General features: G+C 37.7%; 1 protein-coding gene across 1 annotated transcript in view; it reads left to right on the top strand.

Annotated features, from left to right (window-relative positions):
- The window catches only part of LOC150098002 (organic solute transporter subunit alpha), a 190179-nt gene that overhangs the window by 42298 nt on the left and 129222 nt on the right, over positions 1-18659 (top strand). The window contains exon 4 of the mRNA XM_090405982.1: positions 9051-9124. Coding sequence (XP_090262108.1) covers positions 9051-9124 — 74 coding nt within the window. The remainder of the gene's footprint in view (positions 1-9050; positions 9125-18659) is intronic.

The following is an 18659-nucleotide window of genomic DNA, read 5'->3' on the forward strand; positions in this document are numbered from 1 at the left end:
ACATGGTTATGAGTGGGATTTGTAAATTTCTTTCAGTATGGTAATTTATTTCCGATTTCAAAACCTTTTTACACTTGCATCTTTGTTTATTTTTCTTTCTTGGACCATTCTGAATACATCACTGTCAATAATAACTTCATTGACAAAGCTTTTGTTGTGTGGTGTGTGCATGTTAGCAGTTTAGATTTATAAACAATGCTGAAATGAATTTTAGAAGTTAAAAATACATTGTTTGATGAGTGTTTGCCACTAATATTCTGCATCCACCAACTTACTATTTCATGATTTGATAAATGATTGCAAAAATTAAAATTTCAGGGAAACATTTTGGAGAAATTTGCAAGGATACTCGTGACATTTCCAGAGCATTTGATTGAGTTAGGTGCAAGAATCTGCTTATCAAACTAACCATTCTACTCATTGCAATTGGATTATCAGTCACCTTTCTGGTCATTCACTGTGAGTCATGGTGGATGATGTCTTTTCTTCAGATTTCCATATCAGTTCTAGAGTACTCCAGAGCCTGTTTTTATGCACAGCCTTTCTCTTTTATATAAATACCAGCATGGTTGGCTCCACTTTCCATCCAGTAGGCTGTGGATTCAAATACTGCCGCAGGCTTTGATGTTTGTTGATTGTCTTTAAGTGGGAGATGAATTTCATCAGGTGACACCACCCCATTTGTTGGAAGTTGGAAATGGCTTGGAAATAGTTCCATGTTTGGTTTCTAGAGCAAGATTTCTGGATTATGTAAAACATTCTTAAAAATACAAAAAAAAAATTAATAACAAAAAGAAAAATAATCTTTAGCCTATCCATGCTAATATACTCTGGGTTTACTGCCTTTCATGAGTAGGAGTTGCATAAAAAATTGACCTATCCATAGAGAGATCATTTTTGTCCTCTTTTATATAAATTCTATCCATAATGGTATTATTCACTATTCCTCATTTGACACTTTGTAGCACTCAAATATCCTATGCTATGAAGTCTTCCCTAACATGCATTAAAACACTGATCACCTTTCCTCCTTGTATTCCATTGGAATTAGGGCAGATTTATCAACTTATTGATACTAAAACACAGTTATCTTATCTTGCACAAGAAAGATCCCACTTTGCCTCCCTTTTACCTTTGATAATACTAGATCTTTATCCCTTAACCTATCTGCTGTTCTAGTACTAATGTACAAAAAGTCTACTTTCTTGTATGTTAGTACTGCCATTTATGGAAGATAAATGGAAGAAGAGGACAAGGAAGACGAAGAAAATCTTGGCTGGCAGACATCAGACAGTGGACTGGCATGAACTCTGAGAGACTGCTCAGAGTAGCCGAGAATTGCTCAAAATTTGCCTAGGTGGTCGCCGACCTCCGATAGGAGATGGCAACCACCTTGGCAAATTTTGCCATGCTAGAAGTAGTACTAGCATGGCAAAGTTTGATTTCTGTAGCATTTTCTGATATAAACCCTAGCCTCCTGCTTCCAAGAAAGACATTTTCTTTTCTGCTCATAGCACTACTACTCACCACTACATTAACATTAACATTTCTGGCTAGATGGGTGAAGCAAAATTGCTTTTCATATTCCCCTTTGTCTTGTAATGAAAGAACTTTGAATGGAGTGTTTGTGAGCTAATGCTCGCCCATTGAGGGCGGTGAAGTTAGCTGTGTTCAGCTGAACTTAAGATAGACTTTGGTCTTTTATATTTGTAACTTTCTGCTTCATTATATTCCGAGGCTTCCTTGATTAACGGGTTTGGATGGTTACTTGTCTTGATAAAGAACTTCTCAGCTAGATTTAGGAGAAGGGAAGAGATAAAAGGGATATTAACTACTTCTCTATCGATCTGGGTGTTTCTTATAAACCAAGGGGCATCCAGAATCATCCTCAGCCACTTATTCTGTAATCTCTGAAGTTTTAGAATGTTTGAATTCGCAGTGTAGCTCCACACTGGGGATGCGTAAGTGATGCCCGGTCGAATTACCATCTTGTAAATTGTTAATTTTGTTTGCGTGTCCAGTTTACTTTGTCTGTTGATCATAGGGTAGAGCTGTGCTAAGACTTTGGATGTCTTTGAAGTAATGTAACTAATACGTTTGCTGAATAGGAGTTTACTATCAAGAATCACTCCAAGATATTTAACTTCGGTCTGCCATGGAATCTTTACTCCCAATAAATAAATATCCTCCATGGTATGGATTTTCTTTCTAGTAAACAATATAGCTGAGCTTTTCTGGGGGTTAACATGGATCCTCCAGTCTGCCACCCACTTTTCTAAAATGTATATGCTGATTTGGAGTCTTTTAGTTGCCAGTTTTGGGCTCAGTGATCTTGCCATCAGTGCAGTATCATCTGCATATAATGCAGTGAATGTTCTTGGGTTCAGAGGGATGTCCGCTACATAGATTGAGAACAGGAGAGGTGCTAGAAGAGATCCCTGAGGTACACCTGCCGAGATCCTGTGTCTGGTCGAAACTGTTTCGCAGACCCTGACCTGCATATATCTGTCTTTCAGGTAAGAATGTATTATTTTTATTAGCTTGACTGGCAAGTTAAATTTTATCAGTTTGTAGAGAAGGCCTTGATGCCATACTTTGTCAAACGCCTTCTTTGTGTCGATGAAGATGGCAGCTGTATTGAGTTTCCAGTTAAAACCTTTAGTAATGATTTCTACCAGCCGGTGCACTTGTTGAGCTACTATGGGCCTTACGGAAGCCGAACTGTTCATTAGGCAAAATTCCTAACATCTGTTTCTGCTTGGAATCTTGAGAGGATCACTTTCTCTGTCACCTTTCCGAGGCTGGACAATAGGCTTACGGGTCTGTAGCTTTCGGGAAGGTGAGGATTTTTTCCTGGCTTCTTCAATGGCATGATGGTGGCTGTTTTCCATGTAGTAGGGAAATGCTGGAATCTAAAGATGGCATTTGTAATGTTGACGAGATGGACTATGACCTTTCTTGGAAGTAATTTTACTATTCTGTTAGTTATACCATCCGGTCCTGGAGCTTTTTTTTTTTTACTGTTTAGATGGGAGATGATATTTATCATTTATGCCGGACTTGTAGGAGTGATATGTTCGGAATTAACAGTGTTCTGTCTTAAGGTTGTCCTAACATGATGATGAATCTTGTACATAAGGTTGATATTTAGATTTGTATAAGATGGATTGCACTGAGATACTAGGTTATCTACTAGTGCTTCGGCTTTCTCTTCATCTTTGTGAACTGTCCCTTTCTTGGTTTGTATAGGAGGTATGAGTTGCTTTTTGGTGCGGATTTTTCTTAAGAATTTCCATACAGAATGATCTTCAGTATTGATGTTAGCCAATTTGGTTTCCCATTGATGGTTTCTGTATTTTTGAAGAGCTTCCCGGACCTGCCTGTTTAGATTGTTCAATACTGTTTTATCTTGTGGGGCTCTGGTATTGTGGTATCTCTTTCTGGCTCTATTTTTTGCTCTGATTAGCTCCATGATTTCTTCAGGGATACAGTTGGTTGGATGGAAGACAGTGGATTGTCTGACTGATTCTATTGCTTTCTGAATTTGTATGGTTAAATTATTTATTGCTGTGTCAATCTCTTCCTTTTTACTGATATTGGGCACCGGACCAATATGATCGGGAAGGACCTTGGCTAACTTGTCCCATGGTATGAATGAGTGCAGAGGAGAGAATTGATCTGATGAACTTAGATTAAGCACTATGGGACTGTGGTCATAAGATAATTCGTTGACTGATTCCAATTTGAATTGGTATCTTAAATTTTTAAAAATGACAATGTCTAGTACATCCGAGCTACCTGAAGGGCTGAAGTGGGTGGGCTCGGTAGGTCCGGCCACAACAACAGAGTTGAGCATTGCAAAGTTGAAAAGTGTGTGACCTTTGGTGTTAGTTGATGAGCTGTACCAAGCTGTGTGTTTTGAGTTGAGATCTCCTGCTATTATTATGGAGTCATTTGGAGACCAAGTATAGAGTCCAGATCTGTTTTCAGCAGAGAAATGCTCAGATGGTTATAAGCAGCATAGATCTTGAGACTCCCAGCATTGCAGGTATGTACCTCCACATACCTGCAGGTTACCTCCAGGTTTGCTGTTTGGGGCTTGTCTGTTGTATTATGATTCAAATAACTCTTAATATATATGGCTGTGCCTCCACCTCTTTGCCAATTCTGTCGTTTCTGTACATGGTGTATCCACGGATTTTTGGATTATTAGCTGGTCTTAGGTGTGTTTCACCAATCAAGATGATATCAGCACTGAGACGAGTTGCAAATTCTTGAAGTTCGAAAACCTTGTTCATCAATCCATTTGCATTCCATGCGATTATCTTAAGAGCTTTTGGTTTGAATTTATTACTCATGACAGATGGCTGTTATAATGTTTTGAGTGCCTTGCAGGAATCTCTGGAAGATGGTTAGGGGCATGTCTTGCTGAATTCCTGCAGCATGGTGGCAAGTGAGGCTGTTAAAACGAATGTTATGTTGGAGCTTTCTAGCTCGAGAGATGTAGGAGGCTTAGTTCTTGTAGCCTTAGCATATGTTTTGGTCATGGTTGTTCCTTCCTGTGAGGTTGGAGGACGATCTGTTTGGTTGCTTAAAACTTTGTTACATGGAGGAGCAAGATTGACTTTTGTTGATCCTCAGTTTTTTGGATTGGAAAGGCATCCCTTGGAGTTGGCGGGTTGAGGTCCTCTGCAGTTTGCACAGCATGCTGGAGTTGTGCGTGGCTTGGTTGATGTGATGGTCCGATGTCCCTCGCCGCACTTCAAGCACCTGAAGGCTGTCTTACATAATTTTTGGACATGTCCAAACCTTTGGCATTATGACACTGACCTGCAGATGCTCCTTTCCTAAGAGGCTCAGTTGAAATCTTGAGTCTGCATACTACTGTCAGTTCATAGATCTGCTTTTGTGTGTTGCTTATTTCCACCAGCACTTAAAGGCATTGGTCTTTTATCAGATCGATGTTTGCATCCTGCTCACTTTTACTGGGGACAGGCCCTGTTTGGAGAGAGCAGTGCTCACATCTTCAGGAGTGATACCTTCAGCTATCTTCAGGTTCTTTTTGCTGGGTAAAGTGAAGGTGTGATATGGGACGTTAGCATTGTCTATAAATCTGGTCATCTGTCTGTAATCCATGACAGTAGTGGGTTGTATTTTAACTCCCTCATTTGAGTTTTTGGCCCATGAGAATGAGATGTTTTGTTCTCTGAGGGCTGACGAGACAGGGATCCATTTTTCCTTATCCCTTAATATGACTGGTGGTATCTTTTCTTTAGGCCCATTGAGTGCGTCTATCCCTGTTGTTTTGGGTTCTTCCACTTAGGTGGAGGTTTTCCTCTTCTTTTTGACCATTTGGAACTCTGTATCGTTATGATAATTGCTGTCTTGGGATGTAGCATCTTCCATCCTTGGGGAATGTGCAAAATTTGATTGCATCAGAGTTATGGGCTCTTCACTTATGTCATCCATATTGTCCTCTGTGACTGCTGTGGGGAGAAATGTGTCAAAGAGCTTGACTTTTCCTGGCCAATTATCGCTCAGCAGCTTTCCTAGTCTGAGGAATTCCATGTATACTTCCTCAAATTTGGCCTCATTCAGAAATTTTGCTATGACAATAATTTAGAAATGTGTTAAGACACAGATGGAGAAAGAGTAGAGATTGCTCAGGTGTCCTTTCAGGTTAAAGATAATCCTGTGGACTTTTGAGGGTCCACTAGCAAATCCCGTAGACACTCTTTGGTGTCTACCAGCAATAAAATACAACTAGCTGTCCTATGATAGGGAAAAGGAGTGTCACGAAATCACTTGGCCACAGATTGAAATCCTACCTCCCTAAATAAAACCATAAATCCACCACTGGTCCTCATTGCAGGTGGGCCTGCCTGCCATTAGACCTCTTGCATGTTTCATGCAGAGGGGGAGACAGTAGGAAATAAACTGTGTCTGTGCCAGTGCAATGCACATTTCGTGAAAAAACATGTAAATAAACTAATCAGGCTCAGTCTAAAATAATACGTCCGTTCACATCAAAATCAGTCTCATAACCCTTATTTGCACTTACTACTCACCAACATGACTTCTAGTCTTATATACATGTATATCCTAAATTCATCCAACCTTAGAATACTGTTCTTATATTTGGTCACGTGGTGCATGTAAAACATCCCTTAAAATTGCTTGATGATAGAAGAAGACAGTCTAGTAAATTGACTGTTTCACAGACTGCCCTGTCTTTTTCTTGTAGACTGTAACTAACTTACTGAACTGGCCACCGCCATTTCTGCACTTTTTTTAAGCTTGAAAATATAGAACAGCCTCTGGTCAATAAGTGTTTGCTGTCCACATTCAAATCTACTAAATTAGCTTTTCAAACTTCTTTCATTCATCTTCTTAATGTTTCACAAGAACTATTATCCCCAATTGTTTAATAGACATGTCAACAGGTGCCTTCTTCTACTTGCAAATCAGAAGTGTGCTTGAGGTTTTGCATCCTTCGTTTGATATTTATGGGTTGGGGGAATTTGTTATGGGTGTAAGCACAGCTCATTTCATAAAGCAATAATGAAAAACAGTGGTGACAAAAAAGTTACATGAGACTTACTCCATTAAAGCAAGTAAAGTTACTTGTAAAGTAAAGCTCTTGATAAACTGACATGAAAAGTATATTAACTCTATTCCACAGTTCATTTTGCATACCAAGTGAAAAGAAGATTCCATAGGTCAAAAATGTCTTCACTGTGTTAGATCCTAAATGAAGGAATCTTGGATAGAAATCATTCATTTAGGGTCTAACATATAAAAATGGCAAACATAGAGAAATACCTGCACATCAGTTGTAATTAAAAGTGAAACTTCCTCACTTTATTGTAAAAATTTGTATACTTTATTGAAGCACCTTATATTTAAGCTATTGTGATTAATTTAAGGTTTCATTTTGTATGTCTTTAAAAAGAGGGATACTGTGAATTAAATTTAAACCTTACTTAAGCTATGTAAAATCTATTGTGAGTCATCATAAAGCTGTTAAGTATTAATTCCTGGAAGGCCTAAAGCTACATGCGTACAGCGTAATGCTGGTCGGTATAGCTTATTCGGAAAATCATGTAGCCATGTATTCCATGAATCCGAGTATATCAGCGTCGTAGAAACAAAGGATAAGCCAAAGGGTAAAATTAGTAAAGTTCGTGTGCAAAAAGGGGCTAAAAAAAAGAGGGCGCTCTTTTTTTTAAAAAAAAAAGAAGGCGCCCCGTGTTCCAGGCTCAATCCCTCTATAAAGGGGGATTGAGCCTGGAACGCAGGGGCTTTTTTGAGATCACTGGTCGTATCGTTTTCCTGTTGGGTGGTTCGGAAGTTGGTGGGCAGTTTCACGTAAAGGGGGGGATGAAGTCTGTGATGTCGGGCAGCGAGCGTTCGTAAAGAAATGAAGCTGGATTCTATGCAAAGCTGAAGGAAGAAAATTCCAGTCCTAGCAGAATCAAGCTGTCGCTGGAAAGCCCCATCGAGATGTTCCTGAAACTCAAAGATTTTGAGTTCGTTTCCAGCAGAAAGAATGAAGATAGCGTAACCCTTACGTTGGCGTATAGACAGCCAAGATAGATGAGAAATATCCAGACAAACACGTGGTGCGAACAACGCAGAGAAAAAAGGTCGGTAAGGTGCTATTGTTCTAATTTTGTGTGAATGTTCATTAGAAGAAAGAAGATTGTTTACAATTATGAAATTAAGAACTTTATAATAAGGAACTCTATGGACAGTCTCTATCTAGAAAGTTAACCTTGTTTGTGAGTAAGAAGAATTGTTTAGGAGAGATTTTTGTAACTTGTATGTGATAGAATTAACTTGATGCCATATGAAAGGTAGAATTTAGAGTCTCAGTAACATTAGAATGGCTGATAGTTTGTTCTTACGAGTAATACTGCTAGAAGGAATTGAGCTTAGCTTATTATCATTTGATTTGTATATCCCAATGTGTAATTACAGTATTTAGCATGGCTTATAAGTTTTAATTAGTTCGAATGTGTTAATCTCTTAGTTCGAGTTTATTTAGTATTGAACATAATTAAGTGTATGCATTTTGTATTGTGTTTTAGATATTCCAATAAACATGTCATTTTTTCCTTAACCTGAGTCATGCCTGATTACGATTCCAAATTACCACTTATAAAAATAGAACCTGATTTTGGCGGGAAGGATTTAGTGAGTGAATATGAATATAGATTTAGGTCACGACTGCAATAATCTAGATCTATAGGGCAGTTAAGTAAGATATTGGGTAAGAAAGCTAAGAATCTAGTATTGTCTCCCTGAATAAGGATCTTTTCTACTATAGGATACTGGCTGGCGCAGCAAAAAATAAATTCGCCAGTATCTATCCGAAGAGGAAACAATCCTAGATATAAAATTAAGATTAAAATTAAGTATAAAGAAATAAATAAATATAGAACATAGATATAATAATAAGAAACAAATTTTTAACAACTGCATCATTGTTTTTTTTTTTTTATTTTTTTTTTTTTTCCTGACTGAAAACCATGTTTATGATGTAAAAGAAACATTGATTTAATATAATTTAATTTTTATTCTAATAATAATAATATTTTAATAATTTAATTAAAATATAAAATAATTTAATTTTTATTCTAGCGACAAAGCAACTTGATTATAGAGTAGTCAGCCAATAATACTTAACTTGGAAGAGATCAGGCTGAAATAAAATAGTTTTGATATTGATTATAGTTGCATTAATCAAAATATATTTGCTTTCCATTTCTGTGTCTGATTCTTTTAATTTTTTTTTTATGTTGAAGGGTATCCCTACTTAGCATTTCATTGTTCTGTACCAAAATGTTCAGCTTTATGAATAATTGATGACAAATTCAGATTTGATTTCTTCTGTTAACTTATATATATATTAGCCCTGCTTCACTGTGTCACCATCCATATGTGAAATATACTTTTTCATATTTTAATTTTTGTTATTTGAAAAATATGAAGCTATGTAAATAAAAATGTTTTATGTAAAACTAATTCTGTATTTCAACATTTTTCAGGTTATAGGTTTCTGCTTTTTTCTCACGTTACTTATGCCACGTGCCAGCTTTATCACCACACCAGTTATTGTTCTGTAAGTCTTAGTCAGAGCTTATTTTTTTAGCATTCATTTTTAACATTACCTTACTAAATTCAAGTTTCAAACTGATCAGGCTGTCAATAGCTAGATCACTTTGAAAGCACTGGTTCTTGTTTGATCACTGTAGTCAAGGAAACTTAAGCCTAGTTAGTACTTGGGAGGGTGTTCACTTGAGAGTTCCGGGTACTTCTAGCAAAACAGTTTCACTAGTATCAATGTCTTCAAGGTTGTTGTAAGTAGTGGAAGCAAGCAAGTGTACATGCAGTGTGAATGATAGCCAGAATGAAATGGTAGAAAATTAAGAGGGTGACCAGATGCTAATGAGAGAGCCCACTTATGTGGAGTCCTTCACAGAACAAAATGTTTGGAGGAAAAACTTGGCATGTGGTATGGCAGAGAAACCAAAGAAGGAAGGTGTAAAGGATGAGCATCCAGCATTTGAGAATAGAGACTAACATGATGAATATATATATAGACCATGTAATACAAGGTAGAATATGAATGCATGCATTGGCAAATTAACACAATGAATGCATGATGAGTAATTATAATGGAGGACTTCAACTATGAGGACATAGATAGGAAGAAAAAATGGTCATAGGGAGGGAAGAAAATGGAATATATATATGATTGCTAAGAGTTAATTACTCAAGACAAGTAATGAAAGGAACTTCAGGTTTGCGAGTGAGTTCCAGATCTAGTAATATCATCAGAGAAGTTGGCAGTAACTAAGGTAGCCACATTACCTCCTTAAATAGGAAGACTGATCATGTGATTATGACCTGGAAAATTTGCTAGGCATGCAGTTTTCAGTTAAGAATTGATATATGTGGATTTACAAAACAGATGATTATGACAAACCGAGAAGTCAGTTTGGAGCAGTGCCACTGCATAAGAATTTGAAGGAGAAAGATGTTAACATTTCATGGGAGATGGTCTAGGAGTGTTTGAAGAAAGTGGTATCAAACTATGTCCAGAGTCAAAGGCAGGAGTTAAATGGATGGGCAGCATCATTAAGCAGGAGTTTGAGAAAAGGAACGCTGGGGATGGTGTATAAAGTAGAAAGGTGAACAGCAAGCCTATGAGATGTACAAAGCACAAGCAAGTGACCCAGAAGAAAGGACAAAGCTAATTATATCATGAGACAAATGGAAATCTCAGTCTTTTGCTATATGGCAATTAAAAGGAACAGTGGCTTTAGAAGGATGACTTTAACTGACTGCTGATGGTAGGGAGGTAACAGAAGCAAAAAGAAATGGTTGAGATTTTTTGCTTATCAGTTAATAAATCCTTTCAAAACCCATTTTGAAAGGATTGAACGTCTGTGTATCATCCAAATGGAGATGTTGTTGTGCCATATGTGATGTTGATAAGTGAGAATAGAGGCAGGTGCCTTTATTGCAGAACAACCTTTTACAAATGCAGCCATGGTATTAAATGGATTATAACAATGTGTAAGGCAGTCTTCATTGTGAGAAGAGGAAAAAATAATTTCACTGCATGGAGGAAGCTCCAAGATAGAGGTAGCAAATTATAGGCCAGTCAGTATCTCAGGAGTGGTGGTTAAGGTATTGGAGAGTTGGTAAAAAACATAATTCAAAAATAAGTGGATGGGAGTTCCAAAGTGCAAGCATTACTAGCATGATAATTGCCTATCAGGAGCTAAAGAACGTGGGTTTCCATGGCCACATAGCCACACTCAAGCCTAACATCAGCAATATGATACTCTATAGCAGTGATGGCGAACCTTTTTACCCTGGTGTGTCAAACATTTTTTTTTTTTTTAAATATTGATGTTATTGATGTGCCACTTGCATACGTGCATTATAAATTTAACTACTTAATCATAGATGGCGACTTATACATATCATATTAGGCTATTTATTTAATAGGACAATGATATACAATCTATGAATTCATATTATACAATTAATTTAATAAACTGAAATTATTGAAATTAGTTTTTTCATCAGAATACCAATATTTTTCAACATCCAAGGTGTGTCACCTGAAACCCTCAAGTGTGACGCATGTCATAGGTTCGCCATCACTGCTCTATAGAGACAGCAAGGTTTAGTGAAGAGTGGGGTCTTGCTTTAGTCAGTTGCTTACTTTTTATAATAAAGCAACACTTGAGGTTGTGCACTTTGGGATGATGCGATCATAGGCCATATTCTGCATCGATGTAATTGAATTGCAAAAAATTTACGAGCCCAGCGATGTGGAGGAGCACGCTGAGAAGCAGGGATAGTGAGCGGATCTGGTTGCCAGGATTCCATGGGAATGAAGAAGTTGTGGAGAGGATCCAGAGATGAGAGATCAAATTTAAGATTTGCAGCAGGTCTATGGAATGCTTTCCATGAGGATAGATTGAATGTCTATGGACTGCAAAGATTAATTGATAAGCAAAAAATAGGCAACACAATAGAAACATATGCTATCTGATTAAAAATATGCAGATACCTTTTTGTAGTACTGGATATGGCTATATATATCACAACCATGGCTCATACAGGTATAAAAGGAAGCATATAGTCCTGCAGTTCTCATAGACAAACACATTAACAATAAAATGGGCCATGCCAAAGAGCTCATTGACTTTTGACATGGCACTATCATTATTATTATTATTGTTGTTCCGGGCAACTCCAAGGAGTCGACAGACTCATCGATGGAGGCCCTAACATCATGTCAAGAACAACTATTCGACATTCACACAGTATCTATCATACCTTGCCTTGAACTCATTCACAGTCGTAGCCCACAACAGACTCTGGAAGCTTATTCCACTCATTCACTACTCTCCAAGTAAAAAACCTAGCTCTAACACCCTTGTCAACCACGCTCTTGCCCAACTTCCATTCAATCATATCACCACTCCTTCGCCGATCGACCAATTTCTGCAACCCACAAATCTTCAACCGATTCTCATAAGGTTCATTCCACAGACCTGCTATCATCTTGGTCACTCGTCTCTGGATCCTCTCCACTTCCTCCCCATCACGAAGAAACCCTGGTGCCCATAACTGGGCACAGTAGTCCAGATGGGGGTCTTATCAAGGCTCGATACAGAGGAACAACAACTTGTTTGTCTCTGCATGTTAAAGTATTTTTCAGAAGCCAAGTGATTTGGTGAGCTGTTTTAATCACTTTTGCAATATGCCCCCCTAAAATTCAATTCCCTATCCACCAACACTCCCAAATCCCTGGCCTCATCAATCTCCTGGAGTACAGTTCCACCAATGCGATATACTGCTGCTATTCTTTTCACCCCAAAGTGCATAACCTTACACTTTGGCACATTAAATTGACATCCACATTTCCTAGCCCAGTCCTCCAAACTATCCAAATCATCCTGTAAAATTTTGACATCCTGTGCACTCATAACTGCTCTACCCAACTTTGCATCATCAGCAAACAAGTGAACACTTCCTCTCAAATCCTTTCCTATATCATTGATGAACAAATTGAAAAGGAATGGTCCAAGAACAGAACCCTGTGGCACTTCACTAGTCACAAGCCATCTTTTAGACTCCACTCCTGAATAAACTACTCTCTGGTATCTCTCCTTCAACCACCCTCCTATCCATCTCACCAACCCTATATCTATCCCCATCTGCTCCAGTTTACTGATTAGGGTTCTATGTGGTATCCTATCAAAAGCCTTGGCAAGGTCCAGTAGTATTACTGTAAACCCATTACCCATATCCAGTTCAGCCGTCACTGTGTTATAAAACGTGAGCAAGTTACTGAGGCATGATCTACCCTTCACAAAACCATGTTGTTCCCCATACAATATCTCATTTTCATCTATCTAATCCAGACCTTGATAATGATTCCTGATATGCTAATTGGTTGGTAATTTACAACAGCAGTCTTGGAACCACCTTTATGCAGTGGAACTATTTTCCCCTCTTTCCACCTGCTCGGGAGTAACCCAGACCTGAGACTCAAATTAAACAAAATGGTCAAGGGTACTGACAATTCTTTAGCTGCTTCTCATACAACACGAGCTGGTATACCATCCAATCCCACAGATGTATTGACATTGAGGTTATGCAATGGACTACTCACCTCCACTTCATTCACCACAATTCCCATATAATCTACTGGTACATTCGTTTCTGCAATGTCACCACCTGGATGATATATTCTTGCAAAGTGCTCACTTAGTAACTCAACTATATCAACTGATTCAGTTACCTCCCTACCATTGGCATTCTTTAAAATCATTCTGCCATGTACATTTTCCTTTTACTTGCTACATATCTAAAAAACTGTTTAGGATTCTCTTTAGCCTGCATGGCTAATGTACTTTCGTAATCCTTTTTTGCTTTTCTTACCACACTCGTCACCCTTCTGGCCTGCGCTTTATACCGTTCGTGTGCCTGCCGGTCACCTTTCTCCTTAAATTCCCTCCATAGTTGTTTCTTTTTTTGCAGCTCAAGCTTAATGGTGTTATTCATCCATTTAATCCCTACTTGATTTATTATTCGTACTCTAGGTATACAGTCAGCCATTGCTTCATGCAAGCACTTCTTAACTGCCTCCCATGCACTATCAACTTCTAGTCCTTGCAGTTGTACATGCCATGGCACTGAGCCAATCAAACTCCTAAGCTTGTCATACTTTCCAGCCCGATAATTCCACATGTACCCTGTCTTAATTGAAAATTCTACACCTTTAACCACCTCCCAAATCAAGACCCTATGATCACTCTCACCGATTGGTGGCAATGTGGTCATATTTGTTACAGCCAAATCCTCAGATGTAATTACTAGGTCAAGCACTCTCTGACCCCTAGTATTTTCCATTACGTGCTGTCGCAGATAGTTATCCCTTAATAACTGCATAAAATCCAATTCCTTCCTCCCGTGTGTCCTCTCCTCACTCCAATCAATGCGACCATAGTTGAAATCTCCCATAATAATCACCCTCCTTCCACTCATTTCTTCTATTTGCTTGTGCATACTGTCACCACCATCTTTTCCATCACCTGGTCTATAGCAGCACCCAATTGTATATTTAGTTCTGCTAACCACAATCTCATACCAAATGGCCTCAAATGTGCTCTTTTCTCTATCCTGCAATTCAACTTCTATTCTCCTTGGCTGCAGCTCATCAGGTATCATCAACAATACTCCTCCCCACCATTTTATTCTCCCTGTCATTCCTGAACACACTATACCCATCACATTCAATCCCACTAGCTATATCATCTACAGTCAGCCATGTTTCACTAATCATAGAATGCCACCTTTGCAACAACTCAGTTTGGGAAGTTTTGTCCTGCTGTACCTGCCCTGATCAACTGAATGCAATGTTATTGGGAAATGAAAATAGCTAGGGAGCAACAACAGCATACTCATGACCAGATAGGTTATATCATATCACAGAGTAGAACTGCCAAATGCTGAAGCATATGATGTGAAAAAATTGCCTGTCCTTGGTTGAAACACTACTGAGTTCCAAAGTGCCTCTGCAAGCATTACCAGCATGATAATTGCCTATCAGGAGCTGCAGAACATGGGTTTCCATGTCCACATAGCCACACTCAAGCCTAACATCAGCAAGTGCAGGCGAGTGTTGGGTGGAGCAGTGTTAAGCTCATTTCAGTTGGACTCTCGAGCAGTAGAAATTATGCTCTCTGCAGCAATGAATCATACTGCATTTTGTAAATCCAAGAGAGAATTATATACTTGATATACTGTTAATGCCTAAATGGAATGAATTTTTTAACACACAAATTTCATTTTAATTTTTATTTTCATTTATGATGATTTTGTGTTTGATATGTTCTTTTAATATAACAGTCTGTAGTCTATATAATACTGTGCCATCCATTGTTATGTTAAATGTATTCATAATGTATTAATTCTATTTATGGATAAAATAATGTATTATTCTATCCATTGTTATACATTTATATTCTCACCGGGATGTGCAAGGTATGCACGCTAGCATCTCATGTTAAGTAGCATGCAAAACACACTACTTAACAAGAGTTACAATCTGCTATGTATGTTAATTCTTTTTTTTTTTTTTTATCATTGATTTTTTGTGTTAACCAGTGTTTTTATCCTTCCCATTTTTTCTGGAATAAATATTTACAAGATTCCATATTGAGCTTCTTAATTATGGATTAGCTAATATGTAATCAAGTGTCATCAAGATTCTAATTGTTTAACATTCCTTCATGTAACAAATATCTCTTAATATCTACATAAATATAAACTATTTAACCATATGCCCCGGGGCAGAGCTGACTACTACTACCAGGTGCGTCCCCAGGTGGCGGATCAGGGAACAGCCTTCAGATATGGAGGCTAGCTGCGATATAAGCAGAGCAATCTGGCGAATAAGCAGCCGTGGACCAACAGCGACTGAGCTATCAGGGCGTGGGGGAGCAGAAGTGGCAACTCTGTTTGACTTAAAACCTCACAAAGCCCAATGACAACTCGGCGACATGGTGAGTAGTGCCGCCATTAAATAAGCACCTGCTGGGTTCACTGCCCCTGACATTGGGAAGCAGCATTGTCAGTACTGACACAAGGTTGAAGCCAAATGATGATGAAAAGCTTGTGATCAGAGATTTGCAGATGGCAATATGATTATATTGTGTACGTCTGTAATACTGCAGAGCAGAAAGCAAACGGAGAAACTACTGCTCTACCTTATCTCCAGAACAACCACCATGGCGAGCAAACCCTTACAATTGGCCCCAAGTTCCCGGCGTCCCTTAAATGGGACAGGGGTGCGAAGAATCTCCGGGCTCAAAATGGTGTCCACTTTTAGCACAAGAGCGCAGTTTGTTTGCCAAGATGGTCGCTGACCTTCGATAGAAGATAGTACAATAAGAAGAAGAACCATATGCAATTTTAAAAATACCAATAAAAATGTAAGTTTCTGTGTTTCTATTCCTATACATCTACTTGATTTTTATAATGTTTTCATATTAAATATGGAAGTACTAGTGAAGCTACAAGAAATCAAAATAACTTGCCTGATTATTATTATCCAAGATCTCTAGGAGATTAGGGACTCGTCAAGGAAGGTTGTAGATCACCCACACCAGCTGTTATACTATACCTTATACCAGGGGTGTTCAACCCGTCGATTGCAGAGCGATTTTTGGCCGATCTCTTGTGTATTCCTCCTTACTTACAAATTTAATTAAAACTGAAAACATAATATTTTATTTATCATTATTTTGTATTATTTTTAATTCGCTTTAAGTGTATTGCTATTGTTTATTTATTTTTCGTTAAAATTGTCAAATCAGTAATTTTCTTATAAGTAAATGAAATAATTTGGATCAGTAGAAGTCAAACAGCGAGTTGACTGAATATGATTATAAGCAAAGTGTAAAAACTCGATTGCAGCTTAAATATTACAAAGCACATTACATCAATTTTTTACTTAGGTTAAGTCCCATGTGAATAGTGTAAAAAATAAACTTTGTTTGTCTTGATATAGTTTGTATTAGATGTTTTTGTAAATAACTCTTTTGAAGCTAACTATATATACTGCTTTAATAACAATATATTAGAGTGTTAAAAACAAAGGCAATGTTTTTTTTGCGAAGCTGTACATGGCGGCATTAGAAAGATTGTTATTGAAACTTGTATGTATGAGAAAGGCTTGCAGGCTCTAAGTGTAAACATCTCCGAAGTCAGTCAGAAAGAGTTCAAACAACTTTCCGGTGGCCGGCAACTTACAATCAAAAGAAAGCAGAGGAGAACAAAAGGCATGCCGAGCTTTAAACTTAAGATGAAAGACTCATACCGATTCTTTGGGGGTTGCCAAACTTCATGCGAGGTCTCAGAGGAGGCCTAATAAAAAGAGACTGAAGCAAGCAGAACGGGTCCCAGTTCCAGAATTGCTGTCAGAGAGGAGGCTGCCCGGTCCAGAGTCGCCATCAGAAATCCACGCCCAGATCCATGTTGCTTGAGAGAGGAGTTTCTCGCTTCCAGAAAGGAGCTTCTCGGTTCAAGACGTCGCTAGAGAGAGGGAGACTACTTCTAGGTCTCTCTCTCTTCTAGATCTCTCTCTCTCCGGCAATTGGAAACCTGTCACAGACAAGGTTTCCAATTGCCGGAGAAAAGTTTCCAGGCCAGGTTAATGTCAGACATTCACTAGTGTGTTGCATTTTCATTATAATTTGATGAATCAAACGACTTCACTGATATTGCTCAGTTAATGGTATTTATTCGCATGGTATTTCAAGATTATTCAAGTGAAGAAGAACTTTTGAAAATTATACCATTATTGGGAAGGACTAGGGGAGAAGACATTTTTTCGGCATTGGATGAATTTGTGAAACAACACAAACTTCTGCTTTTTAAACTTGTGTCTATTACTACTGATGGTGCTCCTGCAATGATAGGTAATAAATCAGGCTTCATTTCATTATGTAAAAACGATGACAAATATCCAGATTTTTTAACGTACCACTGTATTATTCACCAACAAGTACTGTGTAGTAAAAGACTAAATACAAAAGATGTTTTGGATATTACATTTAAAATTGTAAATTCTGTTTGAGGGAAAAGCCCTGCAATGGCGGTTATTTAAATTACAGGCAGATCATGATAGGGAACCTCTGTTGTACAATAATGTTAGCTGGCTCAGCAGAAGTCAAATTTTAGGAAGATTTCTTGTATTAATTAACAATATAAAAATTTTTCTTGATGAAAAAGGAGATATTTATCCACAATTGAGTGATTAAAGATATTTGTTACACTTATCATTTTTAGTTGATTTCTGTACGAAATTAAGCAATTTAAATTTAGAGTTACAAGGTAGAGATAAAAATGCAATTGACATGTTAAGTTCAATAAAAACTTTCCAACAATACTTACTTTTATTAAAGAAAAATATAAATGACTGTGAATTTAGACATCTCCATATTTATTAAAATTTTTTGAACAAAATCTAGAAATGCTTCACTATGATTTAAAAGAATTTATTCGTGAAATAGAATTAGTTGAGGAAGAAATAAATTCAAGATTTAAAGATTTTAATAAAACTGAAATGATTGTATCTTTTATCAATAATCTATTTTAAGAAAACTTGAACATCACAGAAATTTCAAATAAAATTAGTGGGCTGTTTGATATAAACCAAGCTGAAGTAGAACTTGAGATAATAAACATTCAGAATAGTTTACATTTAAAATCAATAAACAATGAAGTCATTTGGAAGTATGCACATGAAAAATTCCCAATATTTATTGATATTGCACGAAAAATTTTGTTGTGTTTCAGATCGACATACTTGTCAGAATCCGCTTTTTCAAACATGGCCGTCATAAAAAATCAATTCATCATCATCAGTTGCATCAGTCTTCGGATTGGTAGCTCAGCAGCAATTTCCTCCATTCCGCTCTGTCATTGGCTTTCTTCTTAACCTCCTGGTAACTCCTCAAACCCATGCTGTCTTTGACTTGGTCAAGAAAGCTTTTCCAATTGGTCTGCCTCTTCTTCTTTCCCCCTCTATTTTGCCTTCAGTTATTCTTTTCACAAGTCCA

Source organism: Typopeltis vanoorti, chromosome 16 (assembly GCF_054136105.1).
Source record: "Typopeltis vanoorti isolate ZY-2024b chromosome 16, IOZ_Tvanoo_1.0, whole genome shotgun sequence".
Classification (NCBI taxonomy): Eukaryota; Metazoa; Arthropoda; class Arachnida; order Uropygi; family Thelyphonidae; genus Typopeltis; species Typopeltis vanoorti.